This window comes from Ambystoma mexicanum, chromosome 4p, assembly GCF_040938575.1.
Source record: "Ambystoma mexicanum isolate Mex_15411 chromosome 4p, UKY_AmexF1_1, whole genome shotgun sequence".
Taxonomy (NCBI): Eukaryota; Metazoa; Chordata; class Amphibia; order Caudata; family Ambystomatidae; genus Ambystoma; species Ambystoma mexicanum.
In genome coordinates this window covers 907,178,461-907,204,663 of record NC_090927.1, presented here as the reverse complement: position 1 = coordinate 907,204,663, position 26,203 = coordinate 907,178,461, and the positions used below count along the sequence as shown (strand labels likewise).

At 43.1% G+C, this 26,203-nt stretch overlaps 1 protein-coding gene across 2 annotated transcripts in view; it reads right to left on the bottom strand.

The window, feature by feature from the left end:
- RRAGD (Ras related GTP binding D) overlaps positions 1–26,203 on the bottom strand; it is a 536,051-nt gene that overhangs the window by 432,619 nt on the left and 77,229 nt on the right. For both annotated transcript variants that reach the window (XM_069606500.1, XM_069606499.1), the window contains exon 2: positions 5,321–5,616. In XM_069606500.1, coding sequence (XP_069462601.1) covers positions 5,321–5,616 — 296 coding nt within the window. The remainder of the gene's footprint in view (positions 1–5,320; positions 5,617–26,203) is intronic.

The window sequence follows — 26,203 nt, the reverse complement described above, 5'->3', positions numbered from 1 at the left end:
GGGCAGAATTACTGCACAGACCATTAATCCCATATTCCCTTCTAAATGTCGATCTTCAATGCTCTTACGAATCACAAGGCATTTTTCAGAAACAAAGGTGCTGATTTCGATGCACCTAGCCTGGGCATCCCGAGGCGGAACAGAGTTCCCCACAGAGCAAGTCGAGATCTGTTAAGCCACTCTTAAAAAGCTCATGAGAAGCACATGCTGCTTCAGTGATTCTCAAAGCATAGTATTTAGCCTTGCCATCATGAATCAGCTGATGATATAAGAGGAATGCTGGTTTACATTTCTTGGTGCAGTCCATGATTCAGGTGCCAGGGAAGCAGTCCTCATAGCGAGTGAACAGAATGCAGGGAAGCAGGAAGGGTACTGCCTTCACAAAACTGCTCAGAGTCACCGAAGCCACACACAACAGCCAAAGTCCATTGGAACGCACTGAAGCCAAACATATCCTTAACCTCCGCATTGGGTGCAAGCAGCATCCTGCGTAGCCGACATCAATGCGCACCATCTGCTGCGAAGCATAGTTCTGGAGGGTGCCTTCCGTCCATAGATATGCTCGGTGATTCTCACCCTGATCAGGAAACCCGCTGCCCATGGCAAAAAGTAACAGGTGTCGGAAAAAGTTTATTGGTGCAAGAGTCTTGGTCATCCAGTGAAACAAAATTAAAGACATGCAGTGGCTACTTGGAAATAAGACAACAGATGATAGGGTTTGGTTAGAGGAAAAAGGTGTAGAGTATACTACCACCTATGGATTGTACAAAGACATTCATTAAAGCTGCTTTGAAGGGCACATGTGTAGCAGAACAACCAAATAAGGATTGGGGAGCATTACTGGTGGGCAAGGGGTAGATGTCATGGTGGAATGATAGGATAACACACTCAAAAACAGAGGATTTTGTGTGGATACCTTTTCCACAAAGTCAATGCCAGGATTTAAGTATAGACTTATTAGGTCCACACAATATATTCATGAATGCGAGAAAGAAAGTCCAATGGCTGTAGTAGTAATTGAGTTGCTTTACATAAAAATAAGAGAAGGATATCTGAAATAAATTCCAACTGATAATGGTATTCAATTCACAGCAAGAGATTATGCTAGCCTGGAGGGTTTAGATGGAGGGGTTTAGTATTTAGTCTGGAGTCTAATAGGGAGTTGGAAAGAATGCATGGGGTGCTATGTGAAAACAATCCCCCATCTACTAGCAGTAAGCTACAACATATTTAAACTAAACATTAAGGAGTCAATTTGGCATGAGCTAAATAATCCCAGAACATTTGGGTGCAGAACAAATATGCTACAGTGACAAAGAAATACCCATTAAGGCTTCTGGGACCAGAAGAAAAAAATAATCAAGACGCATATGTTTGGAGAAAGTGAAGAGTACGCTCAATGAAGCTAAAGGAAAGCACAAGGAACATTATGGTAAGACATTTGTGAGGAGACAGTTATTCCCTCAGAGCCAGGTATTAGGTAAACGTCATACTAGGACCAAACTCTTCTATGGATAAACCAAAGAATTCAGAACCATTACACAAGAAGAAAGTCCAAAAGTATGCAGATAGTCATGATAGGGGAAGCGTGGAATTAAAACCGGGTATCTAATTGTGATGTAGAGATTGTAAAGTTAAGAGCTAATGGAAAGGGTGATAAGAGCATGTGACAACTGCCAAAAATACATAGTTCAAGAAGATGCGGACTGCCATGTGATAGAGCAATCCAGTGAGTGTGTGTGGAGTATGGTAAAGAAACTGGTGCTAGCAATAGCCATCATTAAAATCAAGGGTTTTTTTCAAAATCAGTTGAGATCAAATTAAGTCAATACTGTGGTTAGTTGGGAGGCAACAAGAACAAGCACCATGGAGAGTATACAACCAAAGAAATTTAGGGAACATTGGATGTATTAACTGCATATAAATATAAATACAAATTAGATACTTTCCTGTTAACTTTACTACATGAATAGATTCATATAAGTATTTATCACAGTATAGTTTTGCAATTGTTGCAGAAAGGAAAGTGTGTAGAATCCTAGACATCTAATATAGCAAATCCATGAAGTAAGCTATAGAATGGTGGTTGGTAGTAAGCTGTTGACGCAGTGGACAACTGGAAGTTGTAGGTGAAAGTTAGAACAAGGGGCTTCCAGGGAGCCATTCTTTGCATTTCACCTACATAGTGATATCACTCCCAAAAGTCACTCAGTCAGCTGAGGTAACTGCAGTGTGACATTGTTCCCTGTAGAGGGCAGAGCAGCACCCTATGTTATGAGGTAACCTGGGCGAGTGTAGGCTAACTGAGCAGTGTTGAAGCCTATCAAGTATGGAATTCTAACAGCTGGTAATGACAGGATGCGTTTGAGGAGTGAGCAGAAGGCTCAAGGAGACTATGATCTGGTAAGTGGGTCTCCCAACTATGCCTCTGGACTTGGAGTTTTATTCTTAAACTCCAGGGGCTTCACAGTCTTTAGGTATGAGCGAGGCAGTCCACTGCCTATAACCTCTGGTACATTTGCTGACATTTTTGTATGGTTTACAAGCTCACACATCAGAGCGTTCCTTCAAGATTTAGAGGGTCTCTGCATCATGCAGAACACATCGCCAATTGAACTTCATTCTCTGATAGTCCATCTCACGAAGCCCTCTGACAGAAGAACACTACTCCAGTAATGAAGAATAAATATAGAAGACAAGTGGTTTCTCAAGTGGCTTGTAAGAGGGTTGTACCAAAACACCCTATTGCACTTATGAAACACAAGTTATGGCGCCATTAGGGCAGACTGCACCTGACCAAGGCATAAATATTCCTATGTAGGATTCATGATCAGTAGTCTCGGCTTCGCTCTGGAAGACTTTGTTTATTATGCTTGCCCCTAGGAGTGCCCTCAGGTTTGGAAGCTGGACCGTGCCTCTCATACCAAGATCTGCAAGGGGATATGAAAGGGTCAAAGTCTTGGATTTAGGACAGTTTGAATACCCCATCAGTGTTGAGGTTAGTCTCTGCCACTAAAATGACTAGCACATTTGAGGCTGGGAGCACACCATTAAGGGCCCCCTCTGTTCAATGAAATAGCTAAGAAAAGCACTGTCCTTGGCTTCTAAGCCCTGCCTTTTCTAAGGCTAAATAAGTGTGTCCATGTGTCTGGTCTGCATCCAGCTGCAGGAGGGTGAAATTAGCTGCTGGGTGAGAGGTCAAATCCCCAACACCTGCTGTATTATCTTGGGAAGTAAAGAGTGCAAGTAAAAATCATTGTGGTGAGAATCTGTATTATACCTATAAAACAATTACCCCAGCAGGGGGTAGGGAGAAGGCACTCTTCTAACAGGTTCTTATGTATGGTTGATGCACCACTTACAAATTTAGCAGCTTCCAGGTGTCCACTGCCAGGCGTGCCCCAAATGTATAGATTCATTTCAGGGACCATTTAGCATTCTGAAAATGGGGTTCAATGAGACTTTACAGAGCGCAGTTTGAGCAAGATTTCCACTGCATTTTTAAACTCTGGCAGGTGGGATACTTTACACTCTACAATCCCCCTGGTATCTAATCTGCCTATTATTAATGTACTTAAGGACTGTGACATCACTGGCGCCCCATTGCTGTTACGCAGGTCAGATCTGGGAAGCCCCTCATAACTAAAGAGAGCGCCTCTCCTTTGAATGCTCCATGCCCATGAAAAGGATAAAGGGGATGCACCAATGAAGAAGACCGTTACTTACCTGAATATGCCTAGTGACTTTCAATCCAGTAACTAGGGAAACCGTGACAAGGCAATAACTTTCTGAAAAGACAAAATGGAAGATCGCTGTGCTTTCTCTAGTTGTGGTGTCCCTGTAATTTGATTATGCATGGACTTCTCAACTCATAATGGAGGATGATGCAGAATTAATTATCACAGTCACCTTAGATGTAAGCAGTTTAGGATCTAGAATGCTGAGTTTGGTATGATATATGATTCAATATGGCATTTATAACACACCTATACACAAATGTTTCAAGGCGTGACGAGGCAAGGGAGGGGGAACAGAGGGAAGACGAACAGCAATCCTACTAGGCCAGGTGTCATTCAGATCGCGCAAGTGCATGGGAAGGGGGAAAGTGAGAGGGGGAGGGGAGAGTGCAGTACATGGGATAACAGACTAATAACATAGTAAGTATGGCCAGCTGGTGGCAAGTGCAAGGGTAAGTGTAGACATCCGGTCGGTGTCAAGTGTTGGTAGAGGGACAGAAGGGATACAGCGACAGTCCAGAGTGCGGGGTTGCCAGGAAGGCAGTGCAGGTGTGTGACTGGCGGTGGAGGGGACCTGGGCCCGAGATCAGCTGGTGGCCAGGTAATCAGTGCAGTTTCAGCCAGGGGTTCAGCAGGGGTGAGGAGAAGAAAAGAGAAAGGTTTTGAGGTGCTTCCGGAACTGGAGATGGTTCTCCTCAAGTTTCAGTGAGGCAGGGAGGCTGTCCAGAGAGCAGCCCCACCCGAAGAGAGAGAGATCTACCGTCAACTCATTGCTTGGAGAAGCGACTGACCCTGAGGGAGTTGGAGGCGGATGAGCGAAGAGCTCAAGAGGGAAGATATTTAGGAAGAACGAATTGAAGGTATTGAGGCTCCAGGCACCAGAAGGCCTTGTGGACAATACAGAGGGTTTTGAACTTAATCCTCGCAGCCACTGGAAGCCAGTGCAGGAATTTCAGTCCTGGAGAGATACAATCCCTGGGCTTGAGGCCAAGAACAAGTCTCGCTGTCCTGTTCTGAATAGGTTGCAGAGGGCAGAGAGTAGAGGCAGGCAGGGTTGGGTACTGTTCATTTGCAAGAAATCACTGCAGGGCGCCTCATGCCAGCAGTCATAGTTGCCCCCTTGGCCACTCCTACTTCCCAGCTGCTTACTGCTCCTCTGGTCTGCCCGCGCTTCCATGTGTTTAAGGGGGAAGGACACCAGCCCCGCCCCCACCCTTACCCTTCTTTCCGTGTGCCTTTGTAACCTTTTGCATCCACAGAAGCATCCTCGTGCAGCATTCGCTCAGCAGCGTTCTGTGCAGCTGTGCATTAGTGGCTTACTGCACTTCGAGAACACAGTTGGTGTTCCAAATGCTTTACAATAGGCACTATCCGGAATGTTGTACATGGACCAGCAAACATTAAATGTTTTTGGAAATGTAATTAATACTTTTACATCACATTTTAAACAAGCAGCATTACATATTAAGGAACAGAGATTGCTGCTAAATGTGATCAGTAATTGACAAAATTAAATCCAATATACAAAACTATTATTATACCAATGCTATCTTTTGCTTTTAAAATGTGCATTGAATTCATACCTGGGAATCGATGACAAAAATCAATGCCCCGGTGCCCCTGAAGATCATCTCGTAGTCAAAAGTGGGATCAAAGAAGTCTATCTGTCCAGGGAAGTCCCAAATCTGAAAGTTAACAAAGGAGCTGTTGGAAACATCCTCTCTGCAGATCTTGTTCGTGCTCTCCAAGAAAAGCGTTTCGTTGGGCGACATTTTGTGAAAGACCACTTTCTGAATGGAAGACTTGCCACTCCTCCTCAGTCCCATCAGTAGGATCCTGGGCTTCACTTCAGTGCTGAAGGGGTCAGTGAAGTCCAACACTTAATAAACCAAATATTAAGAACAAGCATGAGATGTTTGGACAGTGGTTTATTCCAAACGCAGCATTTAACAAAGAACATGAACTGCAAAGTCATTGTGCAAACAGTAAAACAGATGCAGAGGGAAACTGTTTCCAACAGAAAGAAGAAAGACTAACCTGGGGAAAAAGAAACTTAAAGAGATAGGTTCAACATTTTGGGAGGGCTAGATGACAGTTTTGAAAGCTAGTCATGAGTGTGAGCCAATTAACCCATTGGGTTGTTCTGTAACCCCAATAGTAGCCCGCAACCGCACCACACCCCAGGTTCCTCTGAGCCCAGGAGACTGAATAGTGGCTATAACCGCTTTTGGCCCATTGGATGCATTTTTCATCCCAATTCAGGGGATATTTAGCTTCACGAAAGAGGTGGCAATCGTTGGAGGTGTGGGCCATCTAAATGCAGAGCCCAGCACTTACGATGTTGGGTTCATCACAGGGGGTACGATGATATTGTCTGGGCAGGCTTTTGTCACTTTCACCATTCACTTGCTGCTGCCACTTTAATGACTGTTTAAATGTAAATGCTCTGCTCTCCCATGTGGGAAATTGGATAGGCTCTTTAGGCAGGACCCCTTTCCCATCGGCACCCCTGGGCTCAGCGTCACGGCAGAGTGATGCCTTTTGCTTGTAACAGCCTCCAAATTAGGGGTTCCAAAGCCAAGGGATGGCACTGCCCATGCTTAAAGATTACATCATGTGCCCTTTTAACAGAACAAGCACACCTTTTTTTTTTCCAGGCTTATGGGCTCCTTGCAAACAGCCAAATGAGCTGCACAAACATAACTTTTTGCCCAATCGCATATTCCTGGTGCAGTTTACATACCTAGTATAGGTTCCACCCAAGAGGAGTAGTAGAAAGGATATAAGAAATGTATATCAGATGTATATTGGCTATAAAGTGTTTCATAATGTATATGAGTTTTGATATAAAGTAAATATACATTTTATATAAAATCTATATATAGATGGAGCGGCCTCGCCGATATTGCTCGATCGAGTGCTAAGAGCTAAGTGAGCTCTGAAGACAGGGACTGTGAACCTAGGGTTTTGCAGAGACATGCAGTGATTAAGTCAGAGGGGTTCCGCCCCTGGGTGATAGGAAGCGGATATACATTTTATATCAAATTTATAAGCAAGCCCCCCAATGTTTTTGATACAAAGTTTATAGGAAGCGAAAAATGATAATTTTGATATCTTAATATAAAAATGTATACTTTATTTGTATATACACAATCAATATTAATCATTTTTTATATGGAATGTTATACAAATTATTTTTCGATATAGAAATGTACAAAAGATTTTTTATATCAAATAACCATTTACATTTTTTATAAAAACATCCCAGAAAATAAATTTGCCATCAATTTTGATATAAAAATGTACACCAATCTTACATAAACTGGCTTCGATACAGAGTGTAAATAATGAAAAGCAGTTTACTTCACAAGTAAAGTGTGGTTCCCAGAGCCCGTGCAAAAGTCAAAATATTATTGCCAAGGGGTCTACAGCATCTCTCTGCCACACTGACCCAAAAAAAGAGCTGTGAAGCAACACTGCAGGGGTTTTATATTACGACAATCCGTGGGGAATCCTAGGATTGTGGTGACTCAGAGGTATTCTAACTGCATCAGCAGAAAGCACAGATGGGGTTTTTATTTAGATCGCCGGAATACTGTGCGTTTGTGCCAGCTGTATTAACAAACCGTCCATGTGAATACACATGAACAATGTTTACCAACTAAAACTAATGGTCGTTAGCACGGCTATTTTTAAACTTATGACTGAAAGCCGGCAAAGGAAGCATCTGCAGGGGTGAACTTAATTTTCAGAAGTTGTTACAACATGTAGGAAGCAGTATGCAGGAAGTGGGTGTGTACGTGTGTGTGTTTGATGAGATAAATCATTGCTCCTGCAGGGATGAGAGTATTTTTTGCTGTTGCTACAACCCATAGGAAGCAGTATGCAGGAAATAGAATGTGCTGCTTCGGCGGATTAAAATCTCGGCACTGGACCCCAGGAAGCATCTGCAGAGGTGAGGTTATTTTTAGATGTTAACATAGGAAGCAGTATGCATGAAATAGATGCTCTGCTTCTGTTGGTAAGAAACTAATTTCTCCAAACTAAACAGATACATAAATCTGTGCATCGTTGATAATTAAACATTGAGCTTTCACCACTTTAAAATAACCCTTCTGACTGCAGCAGGGGTACTGTCAACCCCAGTGTCAGAACGCCTGCCCGATGAGCCCCTGGAGTGAAACCTAATTGACTTGGAAGAGATGATTGCAGCTCTGCCTGGGGTGACTTGCTTCTCGGCTGGATTTGATCATGGGGCTGTGGACCCATGCAAAGCCCGATTGGAATCTAGACCTGCTCTTTACTCAGTTTTATTTCAACAACAGCAGAAAAGGCGAGTTTGGGGGGTATTTCAATACTTTAATGTACTGTTTTTATATTTTTCTAACCTGACATATGACATGAGACGGGCCCTTTCTAGGACAGGCTGTGCATTTTTAAACTAAACAGCTATGTGTTTTTAATGACGTATTTGAAATTGTATAGTTTGCTTAGAATGCTCTGTGGTTTTGCATGTTCGCTAGGATAGTGCATAGATGTTGGCAGCGTCGGATTATATTTTTATCCATGGAGCATATGTTCATATATAGAACTGCTTTTGAGATGGACTACAACGCTTTGGAAGAAGTTGAAAATGTGTGTAGAGGATTTTGTGTTTACTGTTTATAGCGCCTCTGCACATCCAAACTGACACTTGTACAATCATCTAGACACTTCAATATTAAAGCTTGGAACCCAGCAGTCCTTATTGCGGTGCCAAACATTAAATTAAACATTAAAAAAAAACCTGACTGCACTTTTGGTGCACTTGTTTTGTGATGAAACATTCTTGCATGCGCACAATGTAAGGCACCACATTTGATATTATTCTGCATGCATAGTGGCACAAAACAGAATTTGTATAATCTCTGTCTGCCAAGGGAAGCACCAAGTGTTGCCCAGTATCTTTACAGGTGAAAATTACAAAATGTACTTTAAAAACACAATTGAGGTAGAAGTGTGTCAGGACTTTTAAAATATTTAAGTACGGTTCCAAGTTTAGCAATGTTTTATACAAGCTTGAAACGCGCTAAAATGCAGTGGATTCGATTATTTTTCTCTAAAGATCACAGCTTTGATGAATTGGTGTAGCCACAATTCTTTTATATAAACGGATTGAAATGTAAATTTCTTAGGGACCTGTACTTTGTTGTTTAATATGTTGACACTGACATTGCAACACGCTGCATGTTGCTACAGTTATAACTTTGTTGGTGAATACTGTAACGCGCTGATGCTTGGTCTGTAAAAGACGACCTATCCTGATTCTATATTTTTCTGCTTTTTATAGAAATGTTTTCCAACAACTGGATGTTACAGCAGGCCGCCCCTGAAAAAACAGCCTGCGGAGCTCAGCATGCAACATCCATTGGATTTATGAATATTTCCACACAATGTTTTGGACGGTCCGAAAATGGCATTTAGGGGCCCAACAAACCATCATGGTCTCTGTGCTGTTCCTGCACTGTGTGGGGCATGTGGCCTTCCGCAACCAACATACAGCGACACCATGGATCTAGGAATACCCATGGATTTGTCTGATGGGTTCACTCAATCATTGAGGCTGGATCTTCATGGCAAGTATTTATGGAGTGTGCCATTTGCTGATTCTCAGGTGGCTTCAAATCACACAGACCTGGGTTGCCAGCAACAATGGAGAATGGCTTTTGGCTTAGTTTCAGGAGCCCCAGTAACATGTGTCTTGGGAATGGACAGGGTTCTGGGTGCCCCAGTTATCCGCAAGTACAAGTTATAGAGGGGGTGATGGCACCCATTGCTTCATCACTAGGGGTTATACACCAGAGGAGCTTCTGCTTCCAAGATATCAATCCGGGGTACTAAAGATGGCGGTTCTGATCTCTAGAACTGGCACTACAGAATGTGAGGGGGCCCAAGGATGGGTCATCTTTGTTGTTGATCACAAGGGCCACTGACTTTCCTGTCACCCCCCCGCACCCCTCCCAGCACATGGGTTTTTTGTTTTTGATTCATCCAAGGGCATAAGGAATGCCTTGTGGGCCCCTGACACGTCGAGGAGTTGTTCTTTTGTTTTTGATTCATCCAGGGGGTCAGTGGAATGCCTGGGGGGCCCAGACAAGCAGAATAGAATTCTTTTGATTTATCAACAGACCTTGAGAACAGGTGTTATGAGGTGTCTGAAAAGGGCAACCCATTGTTTTCTACAGGGGTGATGGGATGGGGCGCTATAAGTTGGATGATGGATTATAACTTCTAAAGATATGTAATATATCATATAATCTTTAATGTTATATTGTTGAAGAAAATATGCAAAAACTATCATGTTTTTATTTGCTGCTTCCATGTATGCTAGAGAAGACCATGCATTTAATCTGTAGGTTTTCACATGGCGTTTAAGCACCGAATATACATGCCCAGATACAGCAGTTTTTGTTTTATCAACTTTTAGAAGGTTGAAAGGCTAACCACCCGCTGTGATTTAAACTCATCCGGGGGGCGCTCGCACATAGATATATATATATATATATATACACACACACACATATGGTTTGTTAGCGCTGAAGTATTTGTCGTTATGGATACCAGGCTACAACATCAATGGAGGTGTGTGCTGGCCAGGATCTTCCAGCTGCGGCAAGAGTTTTATTGTCAGAAAACATTTAGAAAACGCCCACACCATGAGATCACATGTCCCCCATAATATATTCTGGTTCTACAGCTGCTGGCAAGCTCTTTATAACACCTTGCAACAGCAGTTTAAACACCTTCGGTTTGTAGAGGATATGCCTGACAGACGTAATGACAATCGTTTACTTCCGCCTAGCATGGTGTCAGGATTCGTCCCTGGAAGTTATGTAATGACTGGAGGCTGTAACTCTTCCAGGGAACTGATCCCGCAGTCCAGTCCTCATCCATCATGGCGGCCGATACTATAAATACTAGCCACGCCCACAACCCGGTGCGTTGTATCAATTTCTCCTTGCTACAGCGCTTGGTATACTCGCCGAGTGTTCTCCGCCTTATATTCCTTCTGTTTTCCTTCCTTTCTGTCAAACCGCTCGTCTTGCTATTTCTACCTTACTCCTTACAATTTCTTGTCTATTACCTCTGTTCCTTTCTTTCTTTGCCTTCCGGTGCCGGCCGTTTGTTTATGCCTCAGTTTCCAGTTCAGTCGGCATTTCTAACTTCATTCAACTCTTACCTCTCTCCATAGTGTGCTTACCGCTCCTCGGTCTTCAGCGTACCCTTTTCCTCTTCTTAGTAGCTACTTTTGTTTCACTCTTGGGGAAGAAGCCCTTCCTCGCGGCTTCTCCCATTCTTGCTAACTTCAATCACCCTTGGTTTCTAGGACTATACTACGGTAAGATCTTTTCTTGTTCCTATCGCGGCATAACCGCAATCTGTTACTTTTGTAATTTCCTTACTCTTATTGCACGGTTTCCCCAATTCCTCTGGTGACTATTCTTTACATCTACTTTAACTATTCTTCTATATTCAGAACTTCTGTGTCTACTAGTGGTGCTTTTGTCCTTTTCTTCTGGTTCCTCGAAACACTTCCCAAGACCTCCACAAGTCCGCTCACCCTCCGCTCTGTACAAGAGTTTCATTACCGGATTTATTCTTCAAACTTGAAGTCCTTGCCACCCCTGCATTTTCACTTCTCATCCTGATGACGTCAATCTTACCAAGGATTTAACCTGTGTGATATCTTCTACCTTACCTCTGAGACTGGACATATTTCTACATGCATACTACCATGGTTTTTTGTTGCCAATTGGCTTTTTCCCTGAGCTTTGCTCCTCGGGGTTCCCCTAGGGCAGGTTCCACATCCTGCCAAGGTGGCCTCTGAGGAAGCTAGACCCTACTTACACGATAAGAAGAAGAAACCAGCTAAAGACAGATCAACACAGGACAATCGGAAGCCTCGGAAGAGAGCCACAACAGAGACCAAGGACAGTGCCTCAGCAAGCCCAGGTGAGGAGGAGGTTGGGGAGATTAGACCATTATCTGACACATGGTGACTATGATCGGATTTGATGACTGAGGGGGGCCCCCCACCAACGCTGAGCTAGAAAAAGCCTTTACTGAATACACTCACCAGCGCAATCTAAGCATTTGTTACATTGTGCAGCACAAGGGCAAGAGTGGCAGATCTCGAATGCTAAACGCTATTTACATAGCGTTAAACAACTAGCCGTGATAGCCCGCCGGATGTATCCATCCAAAATGCGTTTATTCATGGAGATTTTGGGAGGACTCCACCAGTAAACCGTATGGATATCTCCTGGCTGATTTAGAAACAACCACTATAGAGGATTATCGGTTGCGCACCAATATATTCCCCCCAGGGTTATCCGCCGTGTATATTCCTAAAAAGACATAAAAAAAAACAATTGCATTAAGGTGTCAGTAGCCAGTTGTGCTTTCACCATGTCGACACGCATACAGAGGACCATTGAGCTGCTCAAAATGCTTGTATACGCCACCCCTCAACAACGCAAGGCCATTCAGCCGCAGCCTCCGACGATCTGGTGGCCGCTATTTTGCAGATTGCTCAGAACACTTTAAAGGGGCATGTGCCCCTAACACACTGTCAAATAAGTGCACTGAAAAAGAAAGGGCAAACCAAGAAGCTGGTCAATAAGCGAATATCGCTAAGGGCTAAAAGAAAAGCGGTCTCGCAGGCTGGCGGATTCATAGGGTCTTTGATTGGCCTAGCCCTACCGCTGATAACCAGCTTGCTCTGGGCCATTGATGGAGCATACCCATAAAATGTATTTGGGGACAAGCATCAGTTAGAAAGCCTGACAACTACCACATTGGTGCCAGATTGGGATATATGAAAGGTTGTTACCATGTGTCTCGACTCGGAAATGAAGGATTTTTTAAACAGACCTGATTTAGTGGTGCATGATAAAGTGGCCTTATATACAAATATTCTGCATGAATAGTTGTGCCACGCCAACACAGCGATGTAGGATAAAACAAACAAACTTTATGCATGCTGCCCAAAGAATCTAGAGGTGTGAAGGCTCCACCAGAGGCAGATCCGGTTGTGGCTGATGTGGTGATGACTCTTAGCCAACACTATAAACCTAGCACAGAAATATTGTTACATAAGATGAAACTTGCAAAGGATGTGGTTGCTTGGACCTATAGGGGAGAGTTAATCTACGGAGGCTCGAACTTACACGATCTAGTATGGGGTGTTACAAATCATCACCCCGCTGCTATAATAAATGCCCCCATTGGCTGGCTGAAAAGAGTTTATGCAAGTGGTCACTGATTTAAATATTCAGATTTCGGTCTTGGGTAAAGTCAACCGACGACGTGTTCTGGAGCAGCAAAAAACTGGTGCTCACACAATTCCTCGCCAAAAACACAGCCCTTTAGTCACCCCTTTAAACAGCCCCCCTCAGCCCCGAAAAGGAATGCAATATCAGCTGGTTTAAGAAATCTTTCCCCACCCCCGTCATGAATGATCTTAAATGGCTAGAATACGCTAAGGACGCAGCAGACCTATATGGTTATCCAAATAATGCGGGGACCCCCCCACCCCCATTGTTGAATGTATACATTTATTCTTTGCTATATTGTGGTAGGACATTTTTTCTTTTCTGTATAAAATATGTCTTTTTATTAATGTTTTCAATTAATAAAATTGACAGTTTCTTCATTACGTTGTATTATTTATTATGCATAATGTACGACGCATTAACTTTTCTTTTTAAAGTCATTTTATTGTTACATTTATCACTGGCTCGACGACCCGCATTTCCATTTTTGGACACACTAAACATTTTGTGACATCTATACACATTAGGTAACGTCTTGTTAACGAATCCGGCAACCATTTGATAATTTTGATTGAGATTGTTCGAATACATTTTCAAAACAGCTTTCACTATTCAGACATTTGACTGATAAAAAAATATACAGTGCTGACCACAGGTCACAGCTTTAGAGTCTTGAACCGGCACAATGGTATAACGTAAATACTTTGCAAGGCTTTTCACATAGTCCGTTAAAACGCCAGGGTATATGGGGTGTTGCAGAAGTGCTCCAAACTATCAGACAACGTTAGCACATCCCCCTCCAACCACAAAGCTATCCAACGTGTTCTACCACAACCGGCCGATTCCTGGGTAGCCGCTTGGGACATGTATTGCTGGCATACACACCGTTAAGTTTTCAGAGCGTGTCTGTGCTTACGCAAAAATCCTTATCTCTGTAGAGTATCCATTAAATATCAAAAAGTATGTTTCTTGGTGCGTTGATCGAGAACGCGATTGAAAATGCTCCACACTAGCAGCAAGTGGGTGGCAGTTAAGTTTCTTGAAAACTTTTTTTTTTTCAGCGCGTAGGTTTCCGCTCCTCATGATGTTGAAATGACTCACTGATGTATTGTCGGTTCTCAGATCAAAGGCCATTAAGGTATAGCCGAGAGCATACTCGTGTGTGATTGAGACCGGTGCATCATGCATGTGCTTCCCCGCGACAGCCAGAAGGCCCATGCATTCCCCAATTATGTTCGGAGCTCCAAGTTAGGAGCACCGTCCTTATGCAGCGCCGCATAGTTCATGTTACAGTGTTTGAAGTTAAAAGGATTTCAATTGCACGCTCCAGTCATCGATATGGTTCCAACAATACCCATGATAATTATTTTTGGAAGCTGGACCAGGAACAGGTTGTCTTCACTGGTGCCGTGGCTACCAGTAGGAATGCTGAATACTTTAAGGGTGACGCTCTCCACAGGATACTTCACGTTCGATATCTGCAGCGCCTCCATGTGCCAGTATAATGGTCAGCGACACGCTTACACATTTGATGAATAAACTAGCCAACAGGATGACTAGTTTGTATTGTTCAGCGTCTATGCTCAGAAGACAGAAAGCGTCAATGTTTCTGGATAGTTTCACTTTAAGGTCAATGCCGTTGATCAATAACTTGAGATATTTCCGGCTAATTATATGAGTTTGGTCCCGGGCAAACCCGAATATTAGACTTATGATTTCCAGTTATCTGCATGCTGGGACATCTTGATTGTGACCGATACAATCCTCAAACTTATTTTTCCTACTACTTCCTGTTGCTGTGCGCTAACAGCTTACTCTCAATTAATCAATTCATTATGGTTAGTATTTTTCACAAAAATAAATTCAATTATCATCAAGTGCTTGTTCAATTTATTTAGTGACGTTCACATTACATCGTGTTATCCATCTTCTCTTCGTTTTTAAGCTTTAACATTTCCTTCTAATATTTGAATTCTCTCTCTCTCTCTCTCTCTCTCTCTCTCCCTCTCTCCCTTTCTTTCTCTCTCTTTCTCTCTCTCTCTCTCTCTCTCTCTCTCTCTCTCCACGTGTTTCCCCATGGGATATTGTGGGATATTTTAACCCATCCAAATATGCCCCACTGTCTCAATTTACAAATGGGGAAAGAAACAGGCAAAAATGAATGCGCTAACACGTGTGCGCACCAAAAAATTTGCAAAACTGCGCATGGGTCACACTCACCAAAGGCTGAACGCCCCTGCCAGTCAAAGTGGGGGTGACAACATCATTCTCACTGCAGGAGAATGCCATTGGGTGCTGTTACAGTTAAAATGAAACAAGGCCACAGAACTGGGCTAAAAACCGAAAATGCCTTTTAAAATGCAGCTTTTGCAACTTTCACAGTGCTGTTTTGGCGCTAGATCCATTCATTTTTCAGTGAATCATTGAAGGTAAAAGAAGTACAGATCATCCAGTGTGGAGGGAGAAGCTGGCCCTCATTGACTGACAGCAGCTAAGAAATGTATCTTATGAAAAACCAGCTCAATAACATTTGGTTGCATTACAACGGGAACAATGTGGCTAAAAATGGCAACATGTAACAAATTCAGCTGTGCAGACAGAACTCCAAGCAAAGGCTGGATACGTACATCCAGATTGCAAACAAATCCCACCACTCAAAGACAGAATAATGCAGAGTTAAATGTGTGCGTGCGCTGCATAAGAAAATTGGATGCAAAAGACCCTGTTTAAAAGGTGTTTTTCCCTGAAGAAAGTGCAAAATCGCCTGTTTAAAAGTATGTTTTTGTGGAAAGGCGTAATTCTTTAAATGTCAAAATCCCCTATAAACTGTGTTCATTTTCTCTGTTTTAATGAAGATGTAGGTAACTTCAAGTCAAAACCCAGTCTGGAGTTAATTAAATAATTAATTCTGACTTGACAGTGCCCAGCCTGGGAAAGATGACACTTCACGTTGACGCTCTGTTAGCAGGAAGGCTTAATTGATGCTGGAGGTTCTCGCATATTGACAACAATTAACTGATTAGACATTCGTCTCTGGCCCAGCCAAGGACAATGGCAGGCTGAGCACTGATCCCTTTAGGGGAGGGGCCGGGAGCTTCCCTCAAGGAAGAGGACACCCCACCCTGATCAAAGGAATTTGACTGCTGTTGCCAGTTGAATGAAAGTAAAAAAATGTTTTTTAAAAACTGAAAAGAACTTTTACATTTTGAAACTATCTTTGAACATGAAGGAGGACAAATTAAAAAAATTGGTAGTTGTAAATCTAAATTTTATGCCCTTTCTTTGAAGACGTGAGTGAACCCTGTACTGCACAAGGAACCAGATACACCAAAACACTGATTGCGCCAAAACTATTAATGCTGCAAGTCTAATATTGTATACCCATGTTCTAGTGGAGATTGCGCAGATTATGTACTGAATTGGGAATTGTTAGGCCAAATATTTAGGATTAAAATTAACAAAATTCCACAGAACGACAAAGCCAGCTCTCACTGAGATGGGAATTGAATGTAAAGATAACCCATCAAATATGTAATGCACGTGTCCGATTTTATTAGAGGGCATACTTACAGAAATGTGCATTTGTGGGAAAGTTAAATTGTGGTTCAAATCAATGTGTGAGTTCCCAAATCACATCATAAAATAGGACAGCTCTTTCTGACATCCAACCAGAAAAAGGCAAGTGCCTTTGACCCATCACAGCCGTAGGGGTGTGGTTTGAAATTCTGCCCCTACCATAAACTTTGTGATGTCACTTGGCATGATAAATATAGGAACTTCACCACACACAGACACGCACCGATTCCCGACTACATCCCGATTTCCACGCAGCGTCCTGCTCCTGACTTCTTCATCCTGTCCCAGAACTTTTCATCTTGTCCTGATCCACAATACTGCAAACCAAGGCCCAGCAATTGCTGAACTCTTCTTCAGCTAGGCCCAAATCCTGAACCATACCAAACTTCAGGAAAGAATAATTCTAATCCACTCTGGCTTGCTACCATTCATGCTTGCCTGCTAAAACTCGCAATCATGCTAATCTACCGCGTCCAGTGACCAGAAGGGCCAACCCAATCCAAATCCAGTCTGAGGTGCCAGTCCAATTGACCTGAACTGCCCAGCTGACCATCTTGCCAGAGGTGCCCTGCTGCCGGTAGACCCAATCCGGATGACCAGAACCCCGACGGTCCAATCTTAATTTACAGTGGACTGCAAGTATCAACAGGAGTCATAGTAACCCATAGCATATTTGCCTTATCCTATCTCAATCTCAACCCATCCTCTCTTTAACTTAAGAACTTATAATAGTGTCGCACCTTTCTTGAAACCTTGCTTTGATTTTGTGTGGTAGTGCTAATTTCTTGAAAATCCTTTCGTCTTGTGAAAATCCCAAAACCTTAAAAATCATTGTTTGGGGAGGGAAGATGATATTCAAACACTGTATTCTGTTGTTCATTCCTGAATACCTGCTGCTCACTTATATCTGTGTAGAATTGCTCATGTGTGAAGAACTTTGCAGCGGGAAATCTTAACCTAAGCGCTATCTTTTCACAACCCAAAACTGTTCTTTTCCCTGCGTTTTCTATTCTTTATTGCTATAAGTGAATTAAATTGCTTTACTTATTTTCCGAATTGGTTTATCACCACATTGGTGATTGCTGCCCCTTATATATATATATATATATATATATATTAAAATTTGTGTTTGATTTGAATTTTAAAAATGAAATACATATTTACCTTTACCCACCAGACCGATTCCTGGTCCACTGTGACCTGGGGGCTATTTTGAGAAGGGTGTGATATGAGTGGTATGTCACTCAGAATATTGACCCTATAGACACAATAAATAAGTATTTCATCTGTGCCTTACATGCTAGGCGAGATCTCGGTATATTGCCCGATTGAAATCCTTCACAATATGCCCATGGTTCCTCAGGAGAGAATCTAATACAAAGCAAGAATAAAAGAAACAAACATTTCTTTTAAAATGTAAACTCAATGTGTATATCTAGGAATATCATTTTTTTTAACTCTAGGTCTCCAATGTATCCTTCATTAATAAAGTTACTTACTCTTAACTTCCTCTCACTTGTTCCAGTCTCCTTATAGTGTGTTATTGAGGCGTCACCTAAGGTCCACAAATTAATTTTGTAATTAGTTGCCCGATTCCCATTTCACTGTCTTAAAAAAGAAACTCTAAAATCATATTCCTATGTATCTAAATGCTACAATGATTCGTTCAGATCTTTTGTGCTCCCTTAATAAAACATTAATTCAGAAAAAGAGTGCTGAAGCCCTACTAAATAAACTCTTCAGATGTGCTCTTGCTGCTTCCACTGACCTTCGAATAAGCTCATGTTGCTTCTTTTATACATTTAGAACAATTGGTAAAAAGGTTCCCTTGCTTTTAAGATCGGAGCTTCAAGCTTAGCTTTTATTCCCTCTGTACATGTCATTTTCACAGAGGTTTAACTAAAAATTGGTAAGGAGATCTATTTCCACAAAATAAATACTTGCGACTAATGTCTATTGAAATGCTAACCCGATCACAGAGACAAATGAACAAGTGAACTCGACTCCTTACCACGGCACCCCCAATTCAAATACTCTGGAGCGACCACTTCATCATCCCCTTCGTAATCAAAATGAACACTCCAATAAACAGTCAACGAGACAAAACACTGAACACTAATGAAAAGAAACTTGAGAACCATCAAAAATTCCAACCTAATTGAACTCCTGGAGCTCAGCAAACCACACCCAACTTTTATGGAAGAAGATTACCTGGACAAAAAAGTAGCCCTGCTGAATTCCTGGATTAGAACTACTATAGACAACATTGCCAAAGAAAAGCCTTTCACTCCTTTTCATAAACTAACAATGGCAAAATGGTTCAACCCACTACTTTGCACCATGAAAAGGAAAACCGAAGACTAGAACTTGGAGAAAACAAAACGACGCTGCAAACATGCTGAAATTCCTACAACACAACCGCGCATAGAAAAAAGAAATGCAAACAGCGAAGAGGAAACACTACGACAACCGAATCATTGAAGCACCAAACACCCAAAAAGAGCTCTTGAAAATCATAAATGAAAATTAAAAATCCCATGGGATGCAACACACCAACTCCATCCACGAAAATATGCAATGACCTTGCAGACCACTTCAAAAACAAAATCACCAGCATCCAACAAACCATACAAAGCAGACCTCCCGATCTGACCACAATCCCCACCTGCACTCGGGAAGAACACCCGAACAAACTATAAAGCTTTCTAGAAATAACAGTGGAGACATTCGTCAAACTGGTGAAGGAAAGCAATAACTCAGAGTCTCCCGAAGACCCCTGCCCACCAGACATATACAAATCAATTCTTAAACAAGGAGAGCCCATGGAATGTCTTCAAAACTGCATACATCAGGCCACTACTTAAAGATACAACGTGAACCGTAGAGGACCTTTCCAACTATAGACCCATCTCCAACATCCCGTACACAGCCAAGCTGCTTGAAACTTACATATACAAAAAGACCCAAGAATTGAAAGAAGAGCACAGCCTACAGGACCAGGCACAAGTTGGCTTCAGACCAATGAGAGGAATGGAATCAGCTCTCCTCTCAATATGGGACGATCTGAAAAAGAACGCAGACTCGAACAACAGTACTGCCTTGATACTCCTAGACCCATCAGCAGCATTTGACACCGTTTACCACAACACCCTCATAACAAGATTGGAAGGACTTGGAATAACAGACACTGCCGTAATATGGATCAAATCTTTCCTAACAAACAAAACAGAAACTGTATTGATGAAACCCTTCAAATCCACCCCGAGAGATTCCACCTGCGGCGTTCCACAAGGATCATCCTTCTCCCCCCTACTATTCAACATCTACCTGTATGTACCTATCAGAATCATCAAAAGCCACGGCCTCACCTGTTACAACTACGCCGACGATACATAAATCTTCAAAATACAAGACAATCTGGAAACAAACAACACTAGAAAACTGCCTGCGCAATGTATTCAACTGGATGAACTCCAACTGCCTCAAATTCAACCCAGGCAAAACAGAAATAATGATGGTCACAAAAAAATGGAGGAGAAAACAACTTCATCCCTTGGCCAAGGGAACTCGGGACAACCCCAGCACCCTCGCCGATTGTAAAAAACCTGGGGGTTCTGATGGACAATCTCACGCTAGAGCCACAAGTAAACGGTCTCCTCAAGAAATGATTCTTCCTCCTGCGAGCGCCAAAGAGGATCTTACAGTTCCTATTGTTCGCCAACAAAACAACCATCATTATCTCCCTCGTTGTGTCCAGAGAAGACTACGCCAACAGCCTATACTGTAGTTTTTTTAAGCCTGAATGACTTAAAAAAACTACAACGCATGCAAAATGTGGCAGCCAACTGCTTCTGAAACTACCCCGAAGAGAACACACCACACCAGCGCTGAAAACACTACATTGGCTACCAATAAAACAAATAAAATTCAAAACAATGTGCATCACGCATCGAGCAATACACAACCAAGGCGCTGAGTTCCTGAGAGACAAACTGTGTCTACATCAACCAACAAGAACGCTCAGATAAGGCATCGACATCTGCCTGGAACCGAAACCCTACAACATAAGAACACTTGGAGGATCCTCCTCCTCTCACCAAGCGCCTAAAACTTGGAACGACCTCCCAAAGTACATCCGTAACACAAGAAACCACCCACTATTCAGGAGACTACTCAAAACTTTGCTCTTCAAGTCATAACTAGAAAGCCTGGCCACAGAGGCACACATACAACTAAAATATCGATGAACAAAGAGACAGGCCCAGTTCCACACCAAGCAACCAATGGAAAACCTTAAGGAAAATATACCATGTCATACCAAACGACTTACCGGGAGACAGCCGTAATAGGACCAAAAACCAACTACATACCAAGACAAAGGACAAACACCCGGACGACTCATCAATAGGACCATGGCCCTAAACTATAACCACCCACAACAGACCTAATCACGGCAGACAGCAACGGTACAGGAAACCCTGTACCATTAGTACCAAACCAGAGGGTGAGAAACTGAATAACCACCCACACTATACAATGTCCACCAAGATACAGCGGGAAGCACAATGCACCATCACACAGTAACTACAACTAAACAATAGCCCAAGGAAGTCCCCTTACGGAAACAAAAAAAAAAAACAAAAAAAAGTTAAAGATAGTCATGGCAGGAGGAAACTAACTACTGAATACACAGGCTGACCTAGACAGATACACTAGGACACCCAATCAACAGCACTCCAACCATAACCATTCAAAGCCTCAACTGACCAGGGTCACATTAGACAAGAGAATAGATACTACCAACCCAGTTTCACTCACACCCGAAGAAAAGGTTCAGACACACCTATCGCTCCAAGGTAGGAGATGGTAGGGACTCCATATAATACTCACTACGATAAAGCTGGATCAGCGCAGCACCACCACAATGTGACGGCCCATAAGGAACCAGCAACAACCCGACCCACAGGGATACAGCCCGAATGGAACTAGAAGTACCTGACAATAAACCTGCCATCAGGATACAGAGCCCACTAACCCAACCCTAGACTTTCTGTATATTTAACACACACAAAGTCACACAGCCATTTCTCTCCCAGCAATCCACACGCACTTTACCACACCACAGCAAAAACACAAACAGCACCCACAGCACACTAGGTCTCGCCCGATCCGATACTTGCACCAAAGCCCAGCACTCGGTGTATACTGAGCTGAAGCTGCCAACAGCACACCACTTCTCCCACTCCCCTCCTCCCGACTAACCTTACCCACCCTACTACTGTTTACAGATCCGCTAGGGTGCCTGGGGACCAATTCCATTAGTGACGGCGCGCTATATAAATACCTTTAACATAACATATGGATCCACCACACCCCTACCATGCAGGGTAGTAATCTCAGCGGTCTATTCACACGCAGCCCATCTTCAGTTCCATGTCCTCAAGACAGAGACCAACAGCAGTTGCATTCTCAGCTTCAAGACTGCAGTAGACATGGGGCTATTCCACGTCCTCTACCAGCTGATGGCCCAAATATCTAGCAAAGGTTGAAAACATCGAGAAAGAGCCCTCCCAAAACTGCTGAAACAACTGGTCAAGCTAAAGAACCGTACAATTCAACTCCATATAGACTGGAATGTCAAGCCAATAGCCCAACACTACCGGGGCATCCCAGTCAACTTTCAGAAGCAGGTGGAAGAGATCACCAAACTGCTGGACCAGCAAGTTATCGAGCCAGCCATAGGGCCCAAGCGCTGGGCGTCACCCATAGTGCCAGTCCCCAAGAATACAGCGGAAGGATCCATACGGATGTGTGTGGACATGAGGAGAGCAAACGCAGCAATTCAAAGGAAGAGGAACCAGGCTCCAGGAATTATGGACATGATCCAGCTTCTCCATGGGGCTAGTAGCCTTTGAGATAATCCACAACAACATTTCGAAGGCAGAGGATACGGCGTATTTTCACACAGATAGAACCACCACAGACATGGGAGATTCCAGTCTGCTGGGCTTGGGTGCCATATTGATGCAATATGACCAGGCGACCCCACCCAACCGATTCATTGTGGCATATGTCAGTCGAAGCCTAAGGCATGGAACAAGCGTATTCACAGGCCGAGAAGCAGAGTCAGGCCGTTGTCTAGGCCTGTGAATACTTCAAACTTGTTTTTACATGGAAAGGCGTTCACATTGGTCATGGACCATCAGGCCTTTGTACTTGGCAGAACCCCGGCCGGCCCATAGAGTTGGGGTTTTCTCCGAAGTACTTTAAGACGAGATAGCTGCACCTTGAGATGGATGGGGGTGCAGATTTCTTACTCCAGCACCAATCAATAAGGACAACTCAATGGTTTGGCATAGGGATTCCGTTTAATGACAAGTACAAAAAACGGGGAGTCATGGCAATCAGCAGTGATGCGATAGTCGTCCTCGCTTCAACTACAATGAACTTCATACAAAACAATAACTTTTATACTCAAAATGGGTCATAATCTGACATGTAACACTCAAAAAAGTTATGCAATTCTATTGGTTAGGAAAAGGTAACTTTAATATAGGTGCTATATCTGTATATGGTAACGGAGTGAGGGGATTGGGCAAACACTATCAGGTGGGCAACTAAGCCCTTCCTTCAAAAATGACTACTGTAGATGTCACTAAAAGTATAACGTCCTATTGGTTCTACTAACTATAAGACCCTAGATTATATGGTCCATTGCGATTGGGTTGGCATGAACCCCATGCATACATTTCTACTTTGCTTAGCAGCACGCAGAACGGTCAGCCAGGTGCAGGCTGTCCCCCAATTCACCCTGCCTTCCTTCAATCAATCATCACTTTATGGGCTGTGTGTCAATTAGTACACTGTGGTTGGCTTCAAAACTGCATCTTCTTGTCTCGAAAAAGTTCCGATATCTCTGTCTGGGCGGATGCCAACCCTTGTTCTTTCTTGCTCGGATGGTCACATGCTACCACACCGTGAATTTACCTAGTTTCTCTCAATTTATGTATTTGATTTTCATTTCACCCGCCACCTGCCTTTGCCTTCTTATGTCGATTCTTCAGAGGAAGGATATTTTGTTCTCAGCTTCAATTAAAAGTAGCTACTGTTCATAGCTTCTATTGGTAGGTCCTTGGCTTCCCTGGCACAAGCTGCCTCTGCAGAGTTTCGATTCAGCCTTCTTTCCTCGGGTTGCTAGAATAGTAATCTTCTTGCGTTTGGCCCTTTAGTAACCTGGGTTGGTTCTGCTTTTAGTGCAAAGTGGACTTGCACTTATATAAAGTGCATCGTTTTGAGGTAGACACTTGCCGTTCTATTCTTCTACTTGTCATAGCAAGCCGCACTGTTTTCTTAGCTTTCTTGCGGTTACAAGCATATGTACAGGCGTTAGCTGGTTGAATATCTTCATCCTGCTTACAGCTTAAGCTCCCTTGTATTTCAACGTTCTCTTCTTTGTTTCACAATATCTTTATTCGTGGCATTTCGTCTGTTTGTGTCATCCTTGGGTAGTCATATCTTCTATCTGCGAGTCCGTCCGAGCTCTCGGGACGTCACCATTTGTCTTTCATTAAGGCCTTTTTAGTTTCTTCCTGGACAGTACTTCGGCAATCTTCATTTCGTATCATTTGCTGGTAGGGTTTTCTCCATGGATACCTTACTGTCCATGGTTGTCTGGTTATTTGTACTTCAATTGGTATCGTCCTTCTGATAGCTACTGGGCAGAGCCCTACTGCGGCTCTCTGCTGGTTTATTTGCTCATCATACATCACATATCTCGGTGTAAACGTTCCTGGTACTTCAAAATAGGTGACTGGAGTGCAGGCTTTATTTGGAACCTCCTCTACACTCCCGCCCCCCACCCCTCTGGGCGATTCATCGACCACTTTCACTTCTTCCTTTGGAGTCATCTTACTTGGTTCATCATGTATCCATTTTCACTTCAACGCCTGGGTTCATTCCTTCATCTTCTGGGTCTGTACATGATGGTTTGAAGAAGTGTCTCTTTGGAGTCCATACCTTTATTACTCCTTTCAGGCTTCCTGCTGTCCTTACATGTTCGTCTTTATTCCATGTCATTAGTTGACATTGTCCATTTGGGCTGCAGTAAATCCATCGTCCCACATAATTTCTGCGTTTCCTGGGATAGAGAAACTTTGTACCTTCTGGTGCGTGCTTACTAGCCTTCACAAAGTCTCTGTTTCGTCATCAGTCAGATCTCTAGGCTTCCCATCCTGGTTTGACATCAATCATGATCTTCATCCCCATGTCTTTCTTTGCAATTTTCTGCCACTGACCACTGAGATATTATCTTGATAACACAAAATCCTAGCAATATCACCAGCAGGGCTCCCAAGAACTTGAAACTATCTGCCATCCATTGTGGAACCCATGATAACAGTGATCCAAACCAGCTGTCATCATCAACTTCATCGGTTTCATTGATCATCTGGTTCTGCAGGTGTCAGCATACCTATAGCTTCTGTGAAAGTTCCATTTTCGTCGTCGTGAGAATGTACAAATGTGCAACATGATTCTCCTATTTTTGCACAAACTCCTCCATCCATAGCTGTGATCATGTCAAGTACATATCTGTTCTGGAGAGTCAGTCAGATGGCTCTTAACTCTTCCTTTATCGCATTGAATCCTTTTATGGTCTGCAGCAACTCCCATCTGGTTATCTGCAACCATTTAGTATTTACTCCTACTAGGATTCTTGGCATGAAAATTGTTGTGAACACCGATGAGGTGAGGCTGAACAGCCGTGTTCATATGGGATTGCATGAAACGCTTCTTCTGATTTAGCCGAGAAGTAATTCTCTCTTCATTCGGGTTATCAGTTCCATAGATCTTTTCTTCCTCAGGTGAGCATCTGCTTTTGGAAAACTGTCAATATTCAGGTCACTTTTCGGGCTCACTAATGCTGGAACGTGGACGTTCACTATTGTACATATGCCTCCCCAGTTTTTTGGCAGTCTGATGTATGCTTTGGATCCACAAGCCCAATAATGATCCATGATTACTGCAGTCCCATGTATCATTCCTGGAGCCTAAAAAAAGCGTCTGCAGTTCTGATTCTCCCCCATTTTTCTAGTGCCATTGTTCCTGAAGCACAATTTTGGGCTTTCTAGTGGTACTATCTGCAGGGTTCCTCCTCGGTCTTCGACCCATGTCAGCGGTTTTGCAAGTTTCGGCCATAATGGCTTGCACAGTCTTTGTGAATTTTCAATTGCTTCTTTGCAGGCTCCGAGGACCATCCATGCTCTGCAGATCACTACTCCTGTCTCCCATCCGTCTGGTGAAAGTACCGTTCACCAAATCTGCATTTGCCCCTGTTCTTCCAAGTTTGAGCCTCTGCTGGAGTTTTTCCTTGGACATTTATTCTTGGGTTCACTTCCCATCTTATTCTTGCTCCTTTAACTCCAGGCTTCTCGTACCTGATCACATGATTCCTAGTATGAGCTCTGTTTCTTGTCTTAATGTTTTGGACATAATCATCTTCATCGGGGTAAGCTGGTTCAGTTGCCCATATCAACAAGGCATCACTTCCCATGAACTGGCCTCTGGTATTGCACATTG